Consider the following 22,349-nt stretch of genomic DNA (forward strand, 5'->3'; position numbering starts at 1 on the left):
GCATAGTCCTTCACCGCCAGCTCATTGAGATACGCGAGGGACCCATCTTGCACAAATTTTTGCATAATGCAGATGGTGTTTAACAATTTCATGAACAATTGTTCGAGAAACATTGGGAAAATGCTCACAGATGTCATCAATTTTGACGCGCCGATCGTTCCTCACGAATTCGTCAACTGAGCTCACCAGTTGGTCTGTAATGACAGACGGTCTCCCCGAACGCTCATCGTCGTGTGTGTTCCCCCTCCCCATGTTGAAGTTGCGACACCACCGCCGAACAGACGACTCGTCCATTACATTGTCTCCATACACCTCCTTTAATTGGCGATGAATATCACATGGGCGAACGTTTCTTGCATTGAGGAATTTAATCACTGCCCTCACTTCACAACTGGCGGCGTTCTCAATTTTTTTAAACATTGTAAACAATCACAGAAACAACACAGGCAATGCTAGCGTCACGCAACTTGGCTCAGAGAAGGCAGACAAGCCACTGAAGCTATCTGACCTCGTCCAGCGGCTACTCGCGTCGTCAGCACTTCATGCGGCACGAACGGGTACTACTTTCCGGATGACCCTCGTATATATTGAGCTGAAAGATTCAGGGCTTTAAATCAGAGCTGAATAATCCTATGAATTCATTTCGGCATGGAAAGGTCAGGGAATTAATTTTAATAAGTCAGGGAATCATAATTTAACTGGAAAATTCCCAGAACTAAGATTTAAGTGGAACATTCATGGAACTAAGACTTTACTGGAATATTCATGGGATTAATATTTTACTGGAAAGTTCATGGAATTGACATTTAACTGGAAAAATTCCAGGGACTAAGATTTAACTGGATATTTTCCAGAAATAAGAACTAACTGGAAAATTCATGGAACTAATATTCTACTGGATAATTTCAAGAATGAAAATGTAACTGGAACATTCATGGAATTAAGATTTTAACTGGAAAATTCCTGGAACTAACATTCAATTGGAAAATTGCTGGAACTAAGACTTTACTGGAATATTCATGGGATTAATATTTTACTGGAAAGTTCATGGAATTAACATTTAACTGGAAAAATTCCAGGGACTAAGATTTAACTGGAAATTTTCCAGAACTAAGAACTAATTAGAAATTTCATGGAACTGATATTCTGCTGGATAATTTGAAGAATGAAAATGTAACTGGAACATTCATGGAATTAAGATTAAACTAAAAAATTCCAGAAACTATTATTTTATTGGAAAATTCATTGAATCAAGATTTATTTGGAAAAATTTCAGGAACTAAGATGTAAACGGAAATTTCCTGGAAATAATATTCAACAGGAAAAATCAAAGAACTGATATTTTATTGGAAAATTCATAGATTTAAAATTTATGCAAAATTCCGGGAAATAAAATTAAACTGGCAAAATTCAGGAACTAATATTTAATTGTAAATGTCAGGGAATTTAACTGGAGATTCCTGGGAATAAGATTTTCCAGAGATAATTCCAGGAACTGAGATTAAATTGGGAAATAGATGGAATTGAGAAAAAAACTGGAAAATTCCAGGAAATAATATTCAACTGGAAAATTCACAGAACTGATATTTTATTAGAAAATTCATAGATTTAACATTTATAGAAAATTCCTGGAAATAAAATTATACTGGAAAAATCCAGGAACTAATATTTATTTTTAAATGTCAGGGAATTTAACTGGAAATTCCTGGAAATAAGATTTACCAGGGAAAATTCCAGGAACTAAGATAAAATTGGGAAATAGATGGAATTGAGAAAAAAACTGGAAAATTCCAGGAAATAATATTCACCTGTAAATGTCATGGAACTACAATATAACAGGAGATTACTGGAAATAATATTAACTGGAAAATTCCAGGAACTAAGATTAAATTGGGAATTAGGTGAAATTGATATTAAACTGAAAAATTCCAGGAGCTAAGATTAAATTGGTAATTTCCAGGAAATAAGATTTAACTGGAAAATTTCCAAGAAATTATGTCTAATTGGAATATTTAACTGGAAAATCCAGGGAACTACTATTTAATTAGAAATTGCTGGAATTAAGATTAACTGTAACATTCCAGAAACTAATATATGACTGGGAAAGTAAGAGGAATTAATATTATTTAAATTATCTATTTTGTGCATAAAAATACCTTCAAAATCAATGAAATCGAAGCAGATTTGTATGGAAAAATTGGTCCATCTTATTCCAATAGTCAAGCAATATTATAACTTGATTCGATGTTTGCATTTCTTCCTCTTTTTCCGGCACATCAATACCCCGGCATCAGCACCAAGCAGGCGGGAACTGCATAGATGGTGCCGTGCCCGGTTCAATTGCACCGGAGATGAACGGTGTGGATGAAAGGTTGGAATCCCGACGATGTGTAGAGAGGCGAACCTGGCCAAACACAGAAAGGAAGCACCATTTGGCGCCATCCTCACAGCGATTGGTGCCGGTGGGGGCCGAGTCTGATGTACCATTGACGGCACAGTGCAGTAGGAAGGGCCACCGCGATGCCAATAACCTTTTAAACTGTGGTATCATCCGGGAGGAAGCCGTGACGAGAGGTAAGTGGGACTTTACTTAAAAATGCCAATGACATCAGTGTCAAATCTATTAACTTTAATATGAGGGGTAGTCTGATAACTAACGCCCACATGCTTGTAGGTTAATGTATGTAAAACGAGCTTCAGAGCGAGAATGTTACTTCCACATGCCACATAGTTGCATGTGGAAGTAACATTCCCCTTAAAGAAGAGCACTTCAAGAGTTATTGCCATGGGGTAGGCTGAAAACTAAAGCAGGTACTAAAGGTGTGGTAGTGTTGATATATAACTGCTTATTCAGACTTTGTTGAGACGATGGAAATGAGAGCACTGCTTTGTAATCATTTTGGTTTCTCTTGCCACAGTCCATCCTATCCAATCATTTGCGCCCTGTGTATTGGAACACATTGTCAGCAGTTCTCTGTGAGTTAGAACTTTGGTTTTCTTCTGCCTTTAGATTGTAAGCACATTGCCGCAGTCTCAAGGAAAGGGGAAAAGTCCCAATTTTTGACTCAGGTGAGATCAGCCTTTTTCTACAAAATCGAACTATGCAGAGGCTGACCAAAAAAACAATTTGCAATTCACTGGTTTTTCTTTATTTATTTATAATTTTTTCTACATGTCTTTCTGATTCTTTATTATATTTAATTGTTGTAGTTTTATCGAAAAATGTTTTAAAAATAATATTAGTATTGTGTATAAAAAATAGAAATATTATTGCTAACAAAAAAATATTCTTCAAAATTTATAATACTGTAATAATTACATTTATTTTTGTCAGATGATCTAAATGTATCAGATCATTAATAACTACAATATTTTATTTTAAAATAAAAAAAACTCCATATGGATATCTAAAGAAATAACTTCATAATGTTTTCTTTTTTCCATAAGGTGATACATTTTCTTAAATTACCCTTCGTACTTCTCACTAAGTACCCCTGGAATCCCCACTGCACTAAGAGAGGGTTAATCAGTTTTTTGTGTTGAATTCATTGATTTTTGTAGCTGTTTCTCTAGGGATAAGTACATTTATGACTCTGTTATAACTGTTACGAGGTGTTTTAATGGCAAGACACGTGGGTTTGATTAATTCCACCTCTCTCGTTGACCTCCCACAGTCAACTCACACCGTCCAGAGAGTTTATTGATGTGCAACATGGCCGCAAGCCTTGTTGACGTGCGTATGGGGTCATCGCCGGTGAGAGACGAGGATGAAGGAAGGGCCGCAAAGGGCCTTACGGACGGAGAACAGTCCAAGAAGAACAACCCTACGCAATCCTCCCCAACTCCAGATGTACGGGTGAATACGTTGATTTAAGATTAAAATCATGAAAAAAAACATTTGTTTTCCATTATAAATGCATCAATTTGAATGTTTTTATAAAATTACACTATAATTAATTGCATGTAAATATTAATTAGTGAAATATTAATGAAATAATGATGAATTTAAATGTTTTTATGGACTAATTTGGGCATTAAACCCCTCGGTGCGGTTCTCGGTACGTGGTACGATGCAGTCGGCAGGTCTAATTTGCGGTTCGACCTATGCCGTACGCCCTGCTCCGCTACCTTGGTTCTGAATTCTTTTCTGTGCCACCACGGAATTTTTTAAATGTATACCGTTACCCCAGGCCTCTTTGATAATGAGTATACTTAATTGTACTGTTTTGACCACGTGAAAAGGTGTTCTTAATGGGAGATTAAATCTATAAAGTACATTAATATGAGATTTAGAGAGTTTCTTGCATCTTTGCTTTGTCCTCAGGTATCTGTTCATCTTTATTGCTTGATATGATCTCCCTATCTATTTACTCAGGAACCATTCTTGTGTCATTCCTTCTTTTTGTTTCGTCATAACAGTTGCGTGGGTAAAACACCTTACCACAGTCCGTAGTCTCAGTTGTTGGATTTCTTTCTTGAGAAAGAGAAGTAAAAATGCCTTGTATATAACCCCAGTAATGATTTCCAAGAGGTATAAGCCTTTATCGAGTGAACATAGTATAGAGAATTAAGTTGAACACCTGGACGGAGAGAGAGAATTGAGTTTTGGATGTGATGGGGCAATTTCTAGTGAGGAAGTTAGCGTCGGGAGGCCCTCCTCCGTTGAGAAGATAATGACTGCCGAACTGCCACAGACAAAATGACCCTCAGAAGGGGGAAGAGGGGAGAAATGTTACTTCCACACGCCACCACTGGGCATGTGGAAGTAACATTCTCCTCAAAGCAGAACACTGCTAGAGTTATTTACATGAGGTAGGCTGAAAACTAATGCACACATGTTTGCAGACCACAGACAAAATGACCTTTGGAAAGGGGAAGAGGGGGAATGCTTCTTCCACACACCACCACTGGGCATGTGGAAGTAACATTCCCCATAAAGTAGAACAATGCAAGAGTTATTTCCACGGGGTACGCTGAAAACTAATTCATATAGGTTTGCAGACCACAGACAAAAAGACCTTCAGAAGAAGGAAGAGATGGGAATGTTACTTCCAAGTGCCAAGTGGTGGCATGTGGAAGTAACATCCCCCAGAAGGTTGAGCACTTGAGCAATTTATATAGGGAAGGCGGACAACTAATGCACACATGTTTGTAGACCAAAAACCAAATGACCTTCTTCAGAAGCACTCCTGGTGGCTGATGGAAGTAACATTCCCCCTCAACACGCTTTTTGACTTCCCTTTCTCAAGAAATGGAAGTAAAATAGCCTTGTATATAACCACCTAATATAATGGTTTCCAAGAGGGATAAGATGCTCTTTTCGAGTGCAGATGGTATAGAGAATTAAGTTGAACACCTGGATGTAGAGAGAGAATTGAGTTTTGGATGTGATGGGGCAATTTCAAGTGAGGAAGTTAGCGTCGGGAGGCCCTCCTTCGTTGAGAAGATAACGACTGCCGAACTGGGAAGAAGCCCAGGCCTCAAATAAGACGTCAGTTGCGCTCCCCACGAAGTAAAAGGGAGGGATACTGTGTGCTGGTGCCAAGACTGCAATTCAGGCTTATATTTAAGAGGATTAATTCAAATTATATCTCACAGAAAACTTGAGCTTAACAGAACAGAGTTTCGAAATGTAAAGGCAATTATATTAGTGAAAACGTATCATATGATGTTAGTTAAATTTTTAATGAATAGAATAAGCAATTAAGACTTGAGGTAAATTTTTCGTTTGATTTAAGAATAAATATTTAAAAAATTATAAATTATTTTCGACAATGCCGCAACAGTGCTGAGATTTAAGAAAAATTAAATACAGCGACCGAAGCATTTAAATACCTACTGGGTCGCACCCAGGACTGATTTTTTTACTAGAATTTTATTAACGATATACTTACATCGACTTAATAATCTTCAAAGTATGCTCCTTGAGCTGCTACACACTTAGTATAACGTTGCTCCCATTCCCCGTTAGGCCCGCTGGAAATTTTCTTTGGGGATGCCGTTGGTGACCCTCGTCAAAGCCTCTTGAACGGCCTTTATCGAGTCAAAACGTCGTCCCTTGAGACCCCCCTCCACTGCTCTGTTCGCGCCAGAGAAAATCGGTCCTACCACTTTTGGGTGCGACCCTGTATACCAGCTTGAGGGGTTTAATTCTGCGTTTGACGTGTTTATAAGAAGCGTGAACAATAGAAACTCCGTCCGGGGCACAGTTAACCCTTTTGGGTTGTACCGCACAGGGTACTGGAATGGAACGGCACGGTTGGGATCCCGGCGACGAAGGGACCCAAGAGACCTCAACCCATTTTGAACCGCGGATTGACCTCGTCATGGGGACGCAACTAATCAAGCCGAAGGAAGAATTTGTGCAGTTTGGGACGGACGGGGAGGACAACATGTCCTTTTCCAACGGAATAGAGGTAAGGTTCATTTGATATGTAATCACACGGGAGACTGGACTCATCCCTGGTTAAAATGAACGGTATTCCTCATCCAAATTGAATTCTTTTAACTCCAAAATAAGCTCTGATATCAAACTGTGTCTTCTACTGGACCTGGGGTACTTAAATACTGATTGATATCTCTCGAAAAATTCATATTTTACCTTGAAAAGTCACTGCTAATCAGTAATTTGAGTCTGTCCTATTGATAAAATGCAATGAATTTGGTCTCTCAAGCATCTAATCCTTATCCAATTGTCGAAATCATTTTCTTTCAGTTGGTCTTTCTTTATTCTCAATATACAAAATTCCTGTAAGCTTAGTTTTATCATAAATCTGAATCTTAGATTTAAATATCTATTTTCAGTATACTTCCAATTTTATGTGAACCTCAATAATTCATATAATTGTTAAGTATTTACCCATCAAATGAGAACTTTTAACTCCAAAAGTCAGCTCTGATATTATACTCTGTTCAATGGCTACTTACGAGTGTTGATATTAATATTTGCAGGCTAATAATTGAAAAAAGGACATTGGTTTATGGTTGAAAATGACATTAATTGTATCTCAGAAGTATTCTCAATGATAATCAATACAGTTTTGCATGCGTTCAACCCAATTTTCATAACCTTTTTCCCTCTCAGATTGAACCACGTATAAAAACAGTTTTTGAAAGCATCAACGGGTTATTCGGGTGCCGAAAAACGTTGTCCATGATGGCATGGGGTGTCACTTACAAATATATTCGGGATACAAAACTTAACTTTGAGACTCTCATCAGTAAGACCTGTAATAGACTGAAGTAAAGATGTTTATATATGTTAAGAAAGCCCAACTTTCTCATTTCAAATGAGTATCGTTTAATACTTCACCAATGCCTTCGTTCAATGTCATTTGAATTATGGTGTATCCGTCGAAATAAACAAGTTATTTGAATCAGTGCTGTCTTTTTTTGATCACAATCAGTACATACACGGTTTCACCCAAAAGTGGTAGGACTGATTTTCTCTGGCGCGAACGGAGCGGTGGAGGGGGGTCTGCCTGGCAGGGTAAGGTGGAGGGGGCTCTTAGCAACAGACCGACACCAACCTCAGTCGCCTGCGAGTTGTTGTTGAGTGAAGCAAGTTTTTAATGAAGCAAGTTTTTTGTCCACGTCGAAAAACAAACTTAATCTGAATTTAGAGCAACGTGTTATTCCGTGAAGTTTTGTGCGAAACTCGGGAAGTCGGCAACTGAGACCCTCGATATGATCAAGCAGGCTTATGGGGACACTGCCTTAAGCCGTTCCACAGTATTTGAGTGGCACAAGTTGTTTAAAGAGGGTAGGGAGCTCGTTGAAGACGACCATCGCTCCGGACGGCAAGAACCGACACGAATGTGGACAGAGTGAGGACACTGCTGAACACAGACTGACGCTTAACCAGTGAAGAAATTGCAGACCAGTTGGGTCTGTCTGCATCCAACGTCCAACGCATTATTTCACAGGATTTGGCCATGCGCAAGGTGCGCGCCAAGATGGTGCCGAAAATTCACACAGAAGTGTCGACCGACATCTCCTGGCCAAACACGGCGTTGCCACGTTGCCGCACCCGCCCTATTCTCCCGATCTGGCACCACCGGACTTCTTCTTCTTCCCCCTGGTGAAAAGACAGCTCAAGGGACGACGTTTTGACTCGATAAAGGCCGTTCAAGAGGCTTCGACGAGGGTCATCAACGGCATCCCCAAAGAAAATATCCAGCGGGCGTACGGGGAATGGGAGCAACGTTGTACTAAGTGTGTAGCAGCTCAAGGAGCATACTTTGAAGATTATTACGTCGATGTAAGTATATCGTCAATGAAATTCTTGTAAAAAAATCAGTCCTACCACTTTTGGGTGCGACCCTGTAAGTCCACTGTAGCTGAGGTACATTTTAATGTCGATTGTGGGACTGCTGTAGCAACTTTATGTGCGTTGGGCTAACGGGGATTTCATCTCGCTCTGTGTTTTTTTGACAGTTTAATTCATTAACTAAACTACCTTTTGCTGTTCTACATGATTGCAATTAACTTGGAAGAGTTTTCTCATGGTTATATTTTATGTTTAGTTGTACAGATCATAAAAATTGAAAGATTTCTTCAAAATGTTTATATTCAAAGTCAATCGAGTGATTTTTTTTTAAATTGTGCATTGTGACGGAAAACTTCGGCACTTACGGTACGTGCCAAAGTCCCACTTGAACAGTGTCCTGACAATGGTACCTAATTCTTCCCGATTGTGGTTTGTCCCCAAAGCCAAAGATGGAGTACCAAGATGTGAGCAGTGCGGAAGAAGGGGAGACATCTTGCGGCATTCCTTTAGTCTCGGTGCCGTCAGGGCCGTCCTTATCGCTGGTTTCCCTCAACGAACCGCCCCAGACGTACCGACCTCACATTCTCGGTAAGTGTAAATCAGCGCCATCTAGGCTGTCCATGGTCTTAATCTCGCTTGATGGAAATGTTTATGTTCCGTTGGTTTTTATTGACATGAATTAACTTTTCAATCAACAAAAACCCTGCCTTTGAATACCTATAAATTTATATATATATATATATATATGTGTATGTATATATATATATATATATATACATATATATATATATATATATATATATATAAATATATATATATATATATATATATATATTTATATGTGTGTATGTATATATATATATATATATATATGTGTATATATATAGCAACCTTTCATACGATGTTAGCAAAGTTTAGAGAATAAATTATATTTCTCATGAAAAATTAAAATAGTAGACCTTACTTTTCATATTGCCCTCCTATAATAAATAAATATATATATATATATATATATATATATATATATATATATATATAAATACACACAGTAACACACGATATAGAAACACAAAAAAAAAGAACACTCACACGTATTTTCTTGATATTTCGACGGAAACAATCCGTCTTCCTCTGAAGATATAGAAGTAATGACTGGTGGAATTGTTGAGGTGAGGGGTGCGAGAGAAAGGGAAGGGGGCCAGGGGAAGGGGAGAACGGGAGGCGAAGGAGGGGTGAAAGGAATGGTTGGGGAGAGGAAAGGGAGAGGGAAGGGGGTGGAATTGACACAAAATCGGAAAATAGAACAAAATGCTCCCCGCAACTATTGCAACATACGAGATTCATGTTTCAACCCACAAAGTATTGATAAAGACCACGTAAGTCAAAACAAAGGCCACGTACACCAAAACTCATTCGGAAAAACACAGTGTCCACCCCCCGATATGCTTTGCTTCCACAAAGTAACAATTTGAGGCCACTCCCATCAGTGAACGACATTGAGGCCCGGATGCTGATAGGCCATACAGATGTAAATGAATGCCATTTCAAGAGTTTATATATATATATAATTTATTGGTATTCAAAGGCAGGTTTTATGTCCATCACCTACTAAACCGACCTTCGGGTTGATTACTGTGTTCATGGTTCATATATATATATGTGTGTGTATCTATATATATTTGTATACATATATGTATATATATATATATATATATATATATATATATATATATACATATACATATACATATATATTAACCATAAACACAGTAATCAAGCCGAAGGTCGGTTTGGTATGGATGATGGTAGAGTTCACCCAGTACTGTAAGCCCTATTTACGGCGTGTGAAAATTCACACATTAGCAGGGTAATAAGGGGGGCCAGTTCCTTTCCCTGTGTCGGTTATGGTTTTCCAGGAAGATCTGGTACTATCCGAAAAATCACTTTAGCTTGGGTGGAGCTGTAGGTGCTCAGAGTGCCTCAACCGGGAATCGAACCCAGGACCCTCCGGTCAGCAGTCCAATGCTCTACCCACTGGACTACCACGATCCAAACATATATATATATATATATATATATATATATATATATATATATATATATATATATATATATATATATATATATATATATATATATATATATATATATACATATATGTATATATATATATATATATATATATATATATATATATATATATATATATATACATATATGTATATATGTATGTATTTATATGTATGAATAATTATATATTTCTATAATTATATATATATACTACCTTGATCAAAAATTTCCCGGAATTTATTCAGAAAATTAAAAATACAAGTTTATTCATCTAAATCTATATTGTCCCCTTCAAAGTAATCCCCATCGACTGCAACACACTTATGCCAGCGCTTGATCCAATCCTCGAAACATTTTTTATATTCGGTTTTCGGTATGTCCATCAGTGCTTCCTGCGATTTTTCCATTACTTCCTCTCGGCTGCTAAAACGCGTTCCCCGTAATGGTTTTTTAACTCGATTGAACAGAAAGAAGTCACAGGGAGCCAAATCAGGTGAATTCGGTAGCTGTTGGATGGTATTTGTTGCATTTTTCGTCAAAAAATTACGAATAATGATAGCACTGTGCGACGGTGCGTTATCATGGTGCAAAATCCACGAGTTTTCTGCCCACATTTCTGGTCTCTTTCGGCGAATTGCTTCACGCAAACGTCTCATAACGCCCAAATAATACTCTTTGTTTACTGTCTGGCCTTCTGGCAAAAATTCATGATGCACTACACCGTTGTAATCCATGAAAACCGTCAGCATTGCCTTCTTTTTTGACTGAAAACGACGTGGTTTTTTTGGTCTCGGCTCATTTGGTGAACGCCATTCACTTGCCTGATGTCTGGATTGCGTGTCGTACTCATAAACCCACGTCTCGTCTCCAGTAATGATCCTTTTGATGAATGTGGGATCGGATTCAGCCTCGCAAATCATGTCTTTTGCGACGTCAACACGGTCTCTTTTTTGCATGAAATTGAGGTCTTTTGGCATGCTACACGACGGAAACCCAAATCATTAACCACAATGTCTTGGGCGGATCCATAGGCAATGTTCAAGTCCTCCGCTATTTCTCTGATGGTTAATTTGCGGTTATTGACCAACATTTCTTTTACTTTATCAATTTTTTCACCGACTTTCGATGTCGATGGTCTGCCACTGCGTTCATCATCTTCGATTGACTCACGACCACTTCTGAACCGCTCGTGCCACTGGTAAACGACCGTTTTTTTTAGAGAATCGTTGCCGAAACACTTTTCCAACATTTCCAACGTCCGTGCGCCACTAAATCCGTTTTTTACGCAAAATTTAATACAAGTTCGTTGTTGCAAATTTAAATCCATTTCTGAAATTGTAAAAAATCGCCAACACACACAGAGATAGATGTACTCTTGGCTACGTAACTTTTGCAAATGTCAAGTTATGACACTAAGATTTAAAGGGAATATCAACAACAGATGTACCAATTTAACAAAAAAAACAGAACTCAAATCGGAACGATGGGAGCGCCACACGGTGGTTATTCCGGGAACTTTTTGATCAAGGTAGTATATACATATATATATACTACCTTGATCAAAAATTTCCCGGAATTTATTCAGAAAATTAAAAATACAAGTTTATTCATCTAAATCTATATTGTCCCCTTCAAAGTAATCCCCATCGACTGCAACACACTTATGCCAGCGCTTGATCCAATCCTCGAAACATTTTTTATATTCGGTTTTCGGTATGTCCATCAGTGCTTCCTGCGATTTTTCCATTACTTCCTCTCGGCTGCTAAAACGCGTTCCCCGTAATGGTTTTTTAACTCGATTGAACAGAAAGAAGTCACAGGGAGCCAAATCAGGTGAATTCGGTGGCTGTTGGATGGTATTTGTTGCATTTTTTGTCAAAAAATTACGAATAATGATAGCACTGTGCTACGGTGCGTTATCATTGGTGCAAAATCCACGAGTTTTCTGCCCACATTTCTGGTCTCTTTCGGCGAATTGCTTCACGCAAACGTCTCATAACGCCCAAATAATACTCTTTGTTTACTGTCTGGCCTTCTGGCAAAAATTCATGATGCACTACACCGTTGTAATCCATGAAAACCGTCAGCATTGCCTTCTTTTTTGACTGAAAACGACGTGGTTTTTTTGGTCTCGGCTCATTTGGTGAACGCCATTCACTTGCCTGATGTCTGGATTGCGTGTCGTACTCATAAACCCACGTCTCGTCTCCAGTAATGATCCTTTTGATGAATGTGGGATCGGATTCAGCCTCGCAAATCATGTCTTTTGCGACGTCAACACGGTCTCTTTTTTGCATGAAATTGAGGTCTTTTGGGTCCAACTTTGCTGCTACACAACGGAAACCCAAATCATTAACCACAATGTCTTGGGCGGATCCATAGGCAATGTTCAAGTCCTCCGCTATTTCTCTGATGGTTAATTTGCGGTTATTGACCAACATTTCTTTTACTTTATCAATTTTTTCACCGACTTTCGATGTCGATGGTCTGCCACTGCGTTCATCATCTTCGATTGACTCACGACCACTTCTGAACCGCTCGTGCCACTGGTAAACGACCGTTTTTTTTAGAGAATCGTTGCCGAAACACTTTTCCAACATTTCCAACGTCCGTGCGCCACTAAATCCGTTTTTTACGCAAAATTTAATACAAGTTCGTTGTTGCAAATGTAAATCCATTTCTGCAATTGTAAAAAATCGCCAACACACACAGAGATAGATGTACTCTTGGCTACGTAACTTTTGCAAATGTCAAGTTATGACACTAAGATTTAAAGGGAATATCAACAACAGATGTACCAATTTAACAAAAAAAACAAAACTCAAATCGGAACGATGGGAGCGCCACACGGTGGTTATTCCGGGAACTTTTTGATCAAGGTAGTATGTATTTCTATTTATATATATACACATATACAAACACAACACACATTATATTATATTTGTTTATTATAGGAGGGCAATATGAAAAGTAAGGTCTACTATTTTCATTTTTCATGAGAAATATAATTTATTCTCTAAACTTTGCGTACATCGTAGGAAAGGTTGTGCATTGAGCTATTTATTTACATAGTCGCCTTGACACTCAATCACTTATTGTATCCTTGTAAGCAGCTTTTCTATTAATACCGGCATCGTACCTTTCTCCTGTCAGACGACTGCTTCTTGCACTTTTCCTCGTCTGACTTGAATTTCTGTCCTCCTAAGGTGTTTACTTGAGAGTGGGAAAGGAGTGGTAGTCTCTGTGGGGGGGCAACGTCCTCTGGGCTGTTAAGAGGGTGGTCGATGGATTATATCCCATCAGCCGAATCCATTGAGTAAGGGGGTGGTCATCGTTTAATGTGAAGACATGTGCATTGCCATGTTATGCACAAACACACTCCTCCTTTAAGTGAGGAGACAGAGACACCTTGTTTGTAACTTAATTGACCTCAAGACAAAATATTCTGCAGCACGGAGAAGTAGCTCCACTCTCTCTCTATTCATTCATTCTAAGGCCTTCCTTTATCTAAATGAAGGGTCAAATCCCTCTGGTTATATCGCAATATCTCGTCGATTGGAGCCACTGTTGTTGATATTCCAATGGCAAACTCGGCAGCTGCCCCATTGACCACTGCTCATCGTAGGACGTTTTCCCGGCCATCAAACTCTCCCAGCACCACTTCCGATGCACGTTTTTGATGTCCATAACACACTTCTCACACCGTAGACTTCCCGTTAAATGGTAGGATGGATATATTATATCGGAGAAGCAGTCGTCATAGTTGGCTTTGCAACGCGGCAGGAGAAAGGTACGATGACAGTATTAAAAAGGTGCTTACAAGGAGATGCAAAAAGTGAGAGTTGAGAGTGCAAAGTTGAGAGTGCATTTGATTTTTCATTAGAAATAAAATTGGAAATTACTTACTTTTCGAATCGTCCTCGTAAATTGTGTGTGTGGCAATGCCCGGCCTCACCAGAGTAATGTATATCTACAATGTATCCCGTATTCAATTTGTATTATGATGGTTTTCTGAAAAGTTTCCAAATATATATATATATATATATATATATGCACGAGTCGGTGGCTGCTTGTAATATATCTGGCCGGAAGACTCTGTGAGATCAGTTTTAGTTCCTATTCCTATTTAAAAGGTAAAGGCCACGTTATGTGAGGACTACTGGACAATATGTTTGATATCCCACGCAGCTAAAGTTGTTCTCAGGATCATAAACAAAAGGATAGAGAGAGTAGGGCAAATGATTAATACTAAGGGGATTATCAGTTTATGGGTTTAGGAAGGAGAGAGGTATGCATGTGATGCCATTGCAGTAATAATGAGATCACTAATCGTAAGAGGAATATATGGAGTACAACCAGGAGACGTATTTGCCTGTTTCGTATGATTATATGAAAAAGCGTTTGATAAAGTGAATTGGGAAAAACTAATTGAGTATTCTGCAGAAAATAGGAATAGATTGGAATAGGGGAAGGAGGCTAATCCGCAACCTGTATATATCTCCGACTGCTATCAGGTGCGAGTGGGGAACGTGGAGTCCGGACGGGCAGTGTTAGGAAGAGGTGTAAGGCATGGGGTGTCCATTATCAATGGTTCTGCTCAACGTATGTGTGGAGGAATAGATTAAAGAAGCATTGTGGGAAGAATTGGAGGTGGGAATGAAATTCTGAGGGGAATTCATTTAAAAAGGGTTGGGTTTGATTGAATGGTAACTTGAAGTAACTGACATTGGTATCTTATGTCAGTAACTGATATCTGTTAGTCATATAATTAACTGATATCGGGATTTTTATGTAAGTAACTGATATCTGTAAGTCATATCAGTTACTGATACAGGTATCTTATGTCAGTAACTGATATCTGTAAGTCATATCAGTAACTGATACAGGTATCTTTAGTCAGTAACTGATATCTGTAAGTCATTTAATTATATTAAGCCTCTTAGTGGGGCGGGCCGATATATATCGGCTTTCGTATCCCTGGTGAAAAGTGCGGCGGGCCGATATATCGGCTCTTGCGAAGGCTATTGTTTAAATCACTGTAAATTATGGTTTTTTCTTTAATAATTTATGGTTTTTGTGCTATCGATAGGTTGAATTCCATAGAATTACTCAACTAATTTTTTAAATTTTTTATTTGCAATTTTAAACGCTTTTCTAAAAGTATTATTCTTGCTATAATTTTAGGTTCAGTTTTGTACATGTCCGGAAGCTCTGCCTAATTGTCAGCTCGTTTCTTGTGTCTGAGTGGTCTTTCCACTATGAAAAGCCACTGAAAGGCTACTAATTAATCTGTGTTCATCTGTAATCTCTTGAATGTGTTCTGGTGTCGTGGTGTTGATATATAACTGCTTATTCAGACTTTGTTGATACGATGGAAATGAGAGCACTGCTTTGTAATCGTTTTGGTTTCTCTTGCCACAGTCCATCCTATCCAATCATTTGCGCCCTGTGTAATGGATTACATTGTCAGCAGTTCTCTGTGAGTTAGAACTTTGGTTTTTTTTCTGCCTTTTAGATTGTAAGCACATTGCCGCAGTCTCAAGGAAAGGGGAAAAGTCCCAATTTATGACTCAGGTGAGATCAGCCTTTTCAACAAAATCGAACTATGCAGAGGCTGACAAAAAAATTTGCAATTCACTGGTTTTTTCTTTATTTATTTATAATATTTTCTGCATGTCTTTTTAATTCTTTTTTATATTTAAATATCGTAGTTTAATTGAAAAATGTATTTAGAAAAATATTAGTATTGTGTCTAAAAATCGAAATATTATTGCTAAAAAAATATTCTTCATATTTATGATACTGTAATAATTACATTTATTTTTTCAGATGATGTAAACGTATAATATCATTATTAACTACAATATTTTACTTTAAAATAAAAAGCACTCCATATGGATATCTAAACAAATAACTTCATAATGTTTTTTTTCCCTAAGGTGATACATTTTCTTAAATTACCCTTTGCACTTCTCACTAAGTAACCCTGGAATCCCCAACGCACTAAGAGAGGGTTAAGTAATAATTAAACCTAATTGTGTGTAATGTAAATATTCCTGGACCACCTTTGGCATGGTTTACAGTACCGTGGTTCAATTGTTGCAGGTTCGCCCATAGTGAGCGCATTGCAATCGAGGCCGACCCCTTCCTCATCTTCATCCCACGTCTACTCCCACTTCCTCCCTCCCATCGGCACCGCGGCACACGGCATGCCTTCCCATGCCGCCTCCTCCTCCCCGGGCGCGGTGGCCGCAATGGGATCCGCCGCGGGTGACAGGAGGGGTGGCGGTGACGGCTCCGGTGGCGGAGGTCATCTCAAGTGGGAGATGCCGCGGCCGTGCCCGGTGTGCCGTCGAATCTACAGCAACAACAGCAACCTCCGCCGGCACCTTCGCACCATCCACGAGGAATATTACGAGGCGCACATGCAGTGACACGCGGAGACGAGTGTTTGAGGACCCAAGGGCCCTGTACCACACCGCACCCCCCTAGTCTGGTATTTCTTGAAGGTTTGGCGGCACGCTTCGTGTTGGGTTGGCATAAAAGAACGAACGATGTGTATATTCGTGTATTCTTAATTTTGTCACTTTCTGTTATTAGTGACAGCGTTCAGTAACTGATATCACAAAGGTAATCTCATCGCAGGACCTGTTATCGGGAACTTATATCAGTAATTGATGTTAATAACTGATATCTAGTCGTAACAGTAACTCATATTGGTAATTCCATTCTATAACTGATATCTGTAAGTTAATTCAGTCAGTAACTGATACCGGTACCTTATATCAGGAACTGATATCTCTAAGTCATATAAGTAACTGATATTGGTATTTTATGTCTGTAATTGATATATGTAAGTGACGTAAATAACTGATATCGCTATCATATATCAATAACTGATATCTGTAAGTCATGTCAGTAACTGATACGGGTATCTCATGTCAGTAACTGATATCTGTTAGTCATATCAATTACTGATACAGTACCTTAAGTAAGTAACTGATATCTGTCAGTCAAATCAGTAACTGATACAGGTATCATATGTCAATAACTGATATCTGTAAGTCATGTTAGTAACTGATACAGGTATCTCATTCAGTAACTGATATCTGTTAGTTATATCAATTACTGATACAGTACCTTATTTAAGTATTTGATATATGTCAGTAAAATTAGTAACTGATATAGGGATCATATGTCAATAACTGATATCTGTAAATCATGTCAGTAACTGATACGGGTATCTCATGTAAGTAACTGATATATTTAGGTCAAATCAATCACTAACTGGTATGGGTATTTTATGTAAGTAACTGATATCTGTAGGTCATATTAGTAACTGATACGGGTATATCATGTCAGTAACTGATATCCTTAGGTCATATCAGTAACCGATACAAGTATCTCATGTCAATAACTGATATCTATAAGTCATGTCAGTAACTGATACTGGTATCTTATGTCAGTAACTGATATCTGTTAGTCATATCAATTACTGATACAGGTATCTTATGTCTGTAACTGATATCTGTTAGTCATATCAGTAACTGATACAGGTACCTTTTGTCAGTAACTCATATGTGTAAGCGATATCAGTAATCGATAGGTTCAACTCATCAGTAAATGATATCAGTATCTCGTGTTAGTAATGGATATCTGTAACAAATATGAGTATCCGATTTCTGTAAGTCAGAACAACAGCTGATGTGGGTAACCTAAGACTGTTACTGATTGCTGTAAGACAGAATAGTAACTGATATTGGTAACTCAGTCAGTAACTGATATCCTTAAGTCAAATGAGTAACTGATATCAGGATCTGATGATATTAATTGATATCTGTGAGTCTTATCAGTAGCTGGCATTGGTATTTTGCATCAGAAATTATATCTGTATCTCGTATTAGCAACTGATATCTGTAAGACATCAGCAACTGATGTAAATACCTATTGCTCAAAACATTAATTGATTTTGGCAACTAAAAATCAAACAGTATTACAGTATACAATTATGTGATATCAAGAAACTAATCAATTATTGAAATCAGTTATTATTTTCAGCAATGGTCAACAGGGACTGATATTAACACCTGATTATAGTCAGTATATCTATAACTGTTTTATTTTAAATTCAATCCAAAGGAGATATCAGTAACTGACGTATGTTTACAATATCTGAAGCTTATATCAGTTACTAATATGAATAATTAATATGAGTTATGAAAATCAGTACCTGATATAATTATTTATATCAGAAACTGATATCAGGTTACTAAAATCAGCATTTGACAGCAGTAACAGATACATTACACTGATGATATAAGTATCTGTCATCTGATTGTGGTATCAGAAACTTCTATTAATGAATATGAACAGTAATTATTAGTTTTCAATGCCTCTAACCTGTGAATGGTAACCGTTAACGGAATTAGTAACTGATAACAGGTCAGGTTATCAGTGACTGGTATCAGTATGGGTATATGAGTGACTGTGATTAGTAACTGATACAAAGAACTTGGAACAAATATCAAGAACTTATTCCGACTGCCCTCTTTTGGTGCTTGTTTGAAGTATGGCAGGGTATTATTGCGTACAGAGTCATCGTCAAGGGTAACTAAACATCTATTACTAACACTGAAGCAATGCCTTGATATTTAAGTTGAGTATTATAGGGTATCGTTAGATTTGGGCTGCAATTATTTGAAATTACCCCGTTCTTTCCGAGCCTTGCGGTATGATTTCCAAAGACAATAGGGTCACTCTGATAGGTTACCATACTGAAGTTCGTAGAATCAGCTGGCAATACCCAGCACCGATGGCAGTTTTGCTATCGGACACTAAAGTCAGCAATGGAGACAGGAATTTTAAATTCATTGTGGTTTACAGTATTTGGTACTAGTCATTGATTAATATTCTGAAATTAGTTGCTGATATTAGTCAGTTCAGTTGCTGATATATATTAATCTTCGATAAGCAATGCTCTTCGGCAAGGTGCGAATTTATAAAAACATTGATTGAGATTTTTAAAATACAGAAACACAAAGGAAGGACATTTGCATATGTAGTTTTGACGTTTCGACGGCCCAGCCATGGTCATCAGAATGAGAATTGACCCTGAGGCACTACACCAACTAAACTGCCTTTCTTGCTATGCCCCTCTGCCCCAAGATCCTAACCCTTCAAATCAGAAGGGAATTCACTCTTTTCTATCCAATTTTGGTCACAAAGAAGGTCTCTCCCCCAAAGATATATCCATTCTTCCTCCACCCAATCCTAAGAACCCCATTTCTAGTATTTGCCAGCCAAAATTCACAAAACCAACAACCCCGGACGCCCTATTGTCTCCAGCATCAACTAACCCACTGAACAAATCTCTGAATTAATAGACCACCACCTTTTCAACCAATAGCCACTTCACTCCCTTCTTACATCAAAGATTCACACCACTTTCTGGAACTTCTACCCTCCCAATCCCAATTCCGCATCACATGACCATTCCCATGGCCACAATAGGCGTTACATCTCTCTACATCTCTCCATTCCCTACAAAGAAGGCTTAGAAGTGCTGAAATATTACCTCTCCCTACGACCAACAACACACACCCCATCCACAGATTTCCTCATCAAACTCAGCCAAATTGTCCTTTGCCAAAGTTCCGCCCGCCTTCTCACCTTGTACCTCAACCGCTCCCTCCAAATTATCCGGTTGAAATCCTTATCAATCTTCTCCTGTCCAAAACATCTAGTCCTTTCCCTAAATCTCTGAACCCGACACCTAATCTCTCCCCGGCCGAAGTAGCCAAGTTTAAATAACTCACACGCAACCCCAACCTAGTCATCACTTCTGCCAACAAAGTTTCGACAGTGGTAGTCCTTAACACTGCAGACTACCTTCAAGAATGCAACAGATTACTCTCCAACACTTCCTCCTATCAACATATTCCTGCTGACCCTAGCCCCGCATTCCAAAAAGAAATAATCGCTTCCCTCCGAGACAATGGCCAAAGGAGAATCTTTCCCCCAGGGACGTCTCCCTTCTTTCCCCTTCCCAAACAACCACACACCCCTCACTTCTACATCCTTCCTAAGATCCACAAACCCAACAACCCAGGCCGCCCTATAGTCTCCCCTCGTAGCTCTCAGACTGAAAGAATTTCCACCTTTGTGGACTACTATCTCCAACCTTTAGTTCACTCCCTACCCTCCTTTATAAAAGATACCTACCACTTCCTCAGTTTGCTCCACTCAACTTCCCTCCCTCCTGATACCCATATTACTATGGCTACTATCGATGTCACCTCCTTATACACATCCATTCCTCACCAAGAAGGCCTTTTCTTCCCTCCGCCACTCCCACTCCAAACGCCCTACCTCCCACATCCCCAGCACTGAATTCCTCATTGATCTTTCCAATTTCATTCTCACTCACGAAACTCCTTTTCTTTCAACAATAACCATTACCTCCAAATAAAGGACTGTGCTATTAGAAGTAGATTCAGCCCTTCACATGCAAACCTCCACCTCGGTGTCCTGGAGGAGGATTTCCTTTCAAATTATCCTCTGAAACCCCTCCTGTGGCTCTGATACATTGACGACATCTTTCTACTCTGGCCACACAGCATAGATTCCCTCTATTCCTTCATCTCCCAACTCAATAATTCCTCATCTCTTTTGTCTTTCACCTCCGCCATTTCATCCTCTCAGATCACCTTCCTCGATGTCAATATTTCCCTTAGAAATAACAAATTCCTGACCTCTGCCCACACTAAACCTACTAATAAGCAGCAATACCTTCATTACAGCAGTTGCCGCCCCTCCCATACCAAGCGCTCCCTCCCTTACTCCCCCTCAAATCCACGGTCACCGCATTTGCAACCATCCCGAAGCCCTTAACAAATACCTCAACAACCTTCATCACTCCCTCATCCAATGAGGATACCCAGATTCTCTCCTCCATAAAAAAATACTGAAACATTCCTACACCCCCAAAGCCTGCCTCTACCACAGACTCCCAACCTCTCTCAATCTGTACTACCTACTGCCCAGGCATTCAGTCCCTCAAATTCATCCTCAAAGACCTGTTCCCAATCCTCAAAAATCACAACACTTCCTCCAACCTTCTTCCCAATTGCCCCTCTGTCACCTTCCTAGCAGATCTCAAATCCACCTAGCCGCTCTCGAAATCCTCTCACACACCCAGAGCCACACCCACTCCATGTCATAGAGAAAGATGTAAAACCTGCCCTATTTTCACCACTCCATCCGTCCATTTAACTCTCTCCCGCCCTTCCCCTATTCCTCTTGCACTTCCAAGAATGTTGTTTATCTTCTGGCCTGTAAACTCTGCCCAGGCTTATACATAGGCCAATGTTCTACACCCCTCAACCTCAGGATAAACAATCATCGCGCTTTGTGCGATCCCTCCACTGCATCTGCAGGTCTCCCTATCCCAAAACATGCTTCCCATCATAACACTCCCTTCAACCAGTGCTTCAGTGCTTCATTTGTAGTGTCCCTGCCCAAATCCCATCCCTCTCCCACCCACTTTTCAACTCCCTCAAACCAATTCCCTACTCTACTTTCACTTCTAGCAATGTAGTTTACCTGCTGAAGTACCAACTTTGCCAATCACCGGGCCTCATTCAAGAGTTCTTCCCTGAATGGAATGCTCCCAATCCCTAAACATGCCTCAGAACACAGCAATCCATTTGATTAATACCACAGTGTATCCATCTTAAAATCCCTCCCACCATCTGACCCTCTACTCCAACTCAAAACAAGAGAGCAGGCATATATATGGCTCCTCAATCCATTGAATTAACCAGGAATTAATATTAGACATTAATTACCCCAATCTTCACATATTTTCATCCTCCCATCCACCCCAACACCTTCCATATTATCCCCACACTTCTGTAAATCCCCCCCCCCTACCAGCTCTTCCCCTTGGAAAACTTTCTCCACCTTCTCCTTCAATTCAGCGTTTCTGGTCCCATCTTTTCCTCAGTTCTTT

General features: G+C 39.1%; 1 protein-coding gene across 1 annotated transcript; it reads left to right on the forward strand.

Moving 5' to 3' along the window:
* Window positions 1-2,525: 2,525 nt before the first annotated feature.
* On the forward strand, window positions 2,526-16,773 carry LOC139687090 (uncharacterized). Its single transcript, XM_071584197.1, has 5 exons — window positions 2,526-2,574; window positions 3,675-3,850; window positions 6,237-6,416; window positions 8,713-8,857; window positions 16,445-16,773. Exons 2-5 carry the CDS (start codon window positions 3,704-3,706, stop codon window positions 16,771-16,773), a joined length of 801 nt encoding a protein of 266 aa, XP_071440298.1. The 5' UTR covers window positions 2,526-2,574; window positions 3,675-3,703.
* The last annotated feature ends 5,576 nt before the right edge of the window (window positions 16,774-22,349 follow it).

Source organism: Hetaerina americana, unplaced genomic scaffold (genome assembly GCF_022747635.1).
Source record: "Hetaerina americana unplaced genomic scaffold, ioHetAmer1.1.p SCAF_161, whole genome shotgun sequence".
NCBI lineage: Eukaryota > Metazoa > Arthropoda > Insecta > Odonata > Calopterygidae > Hetaerina > Hetaerina americana.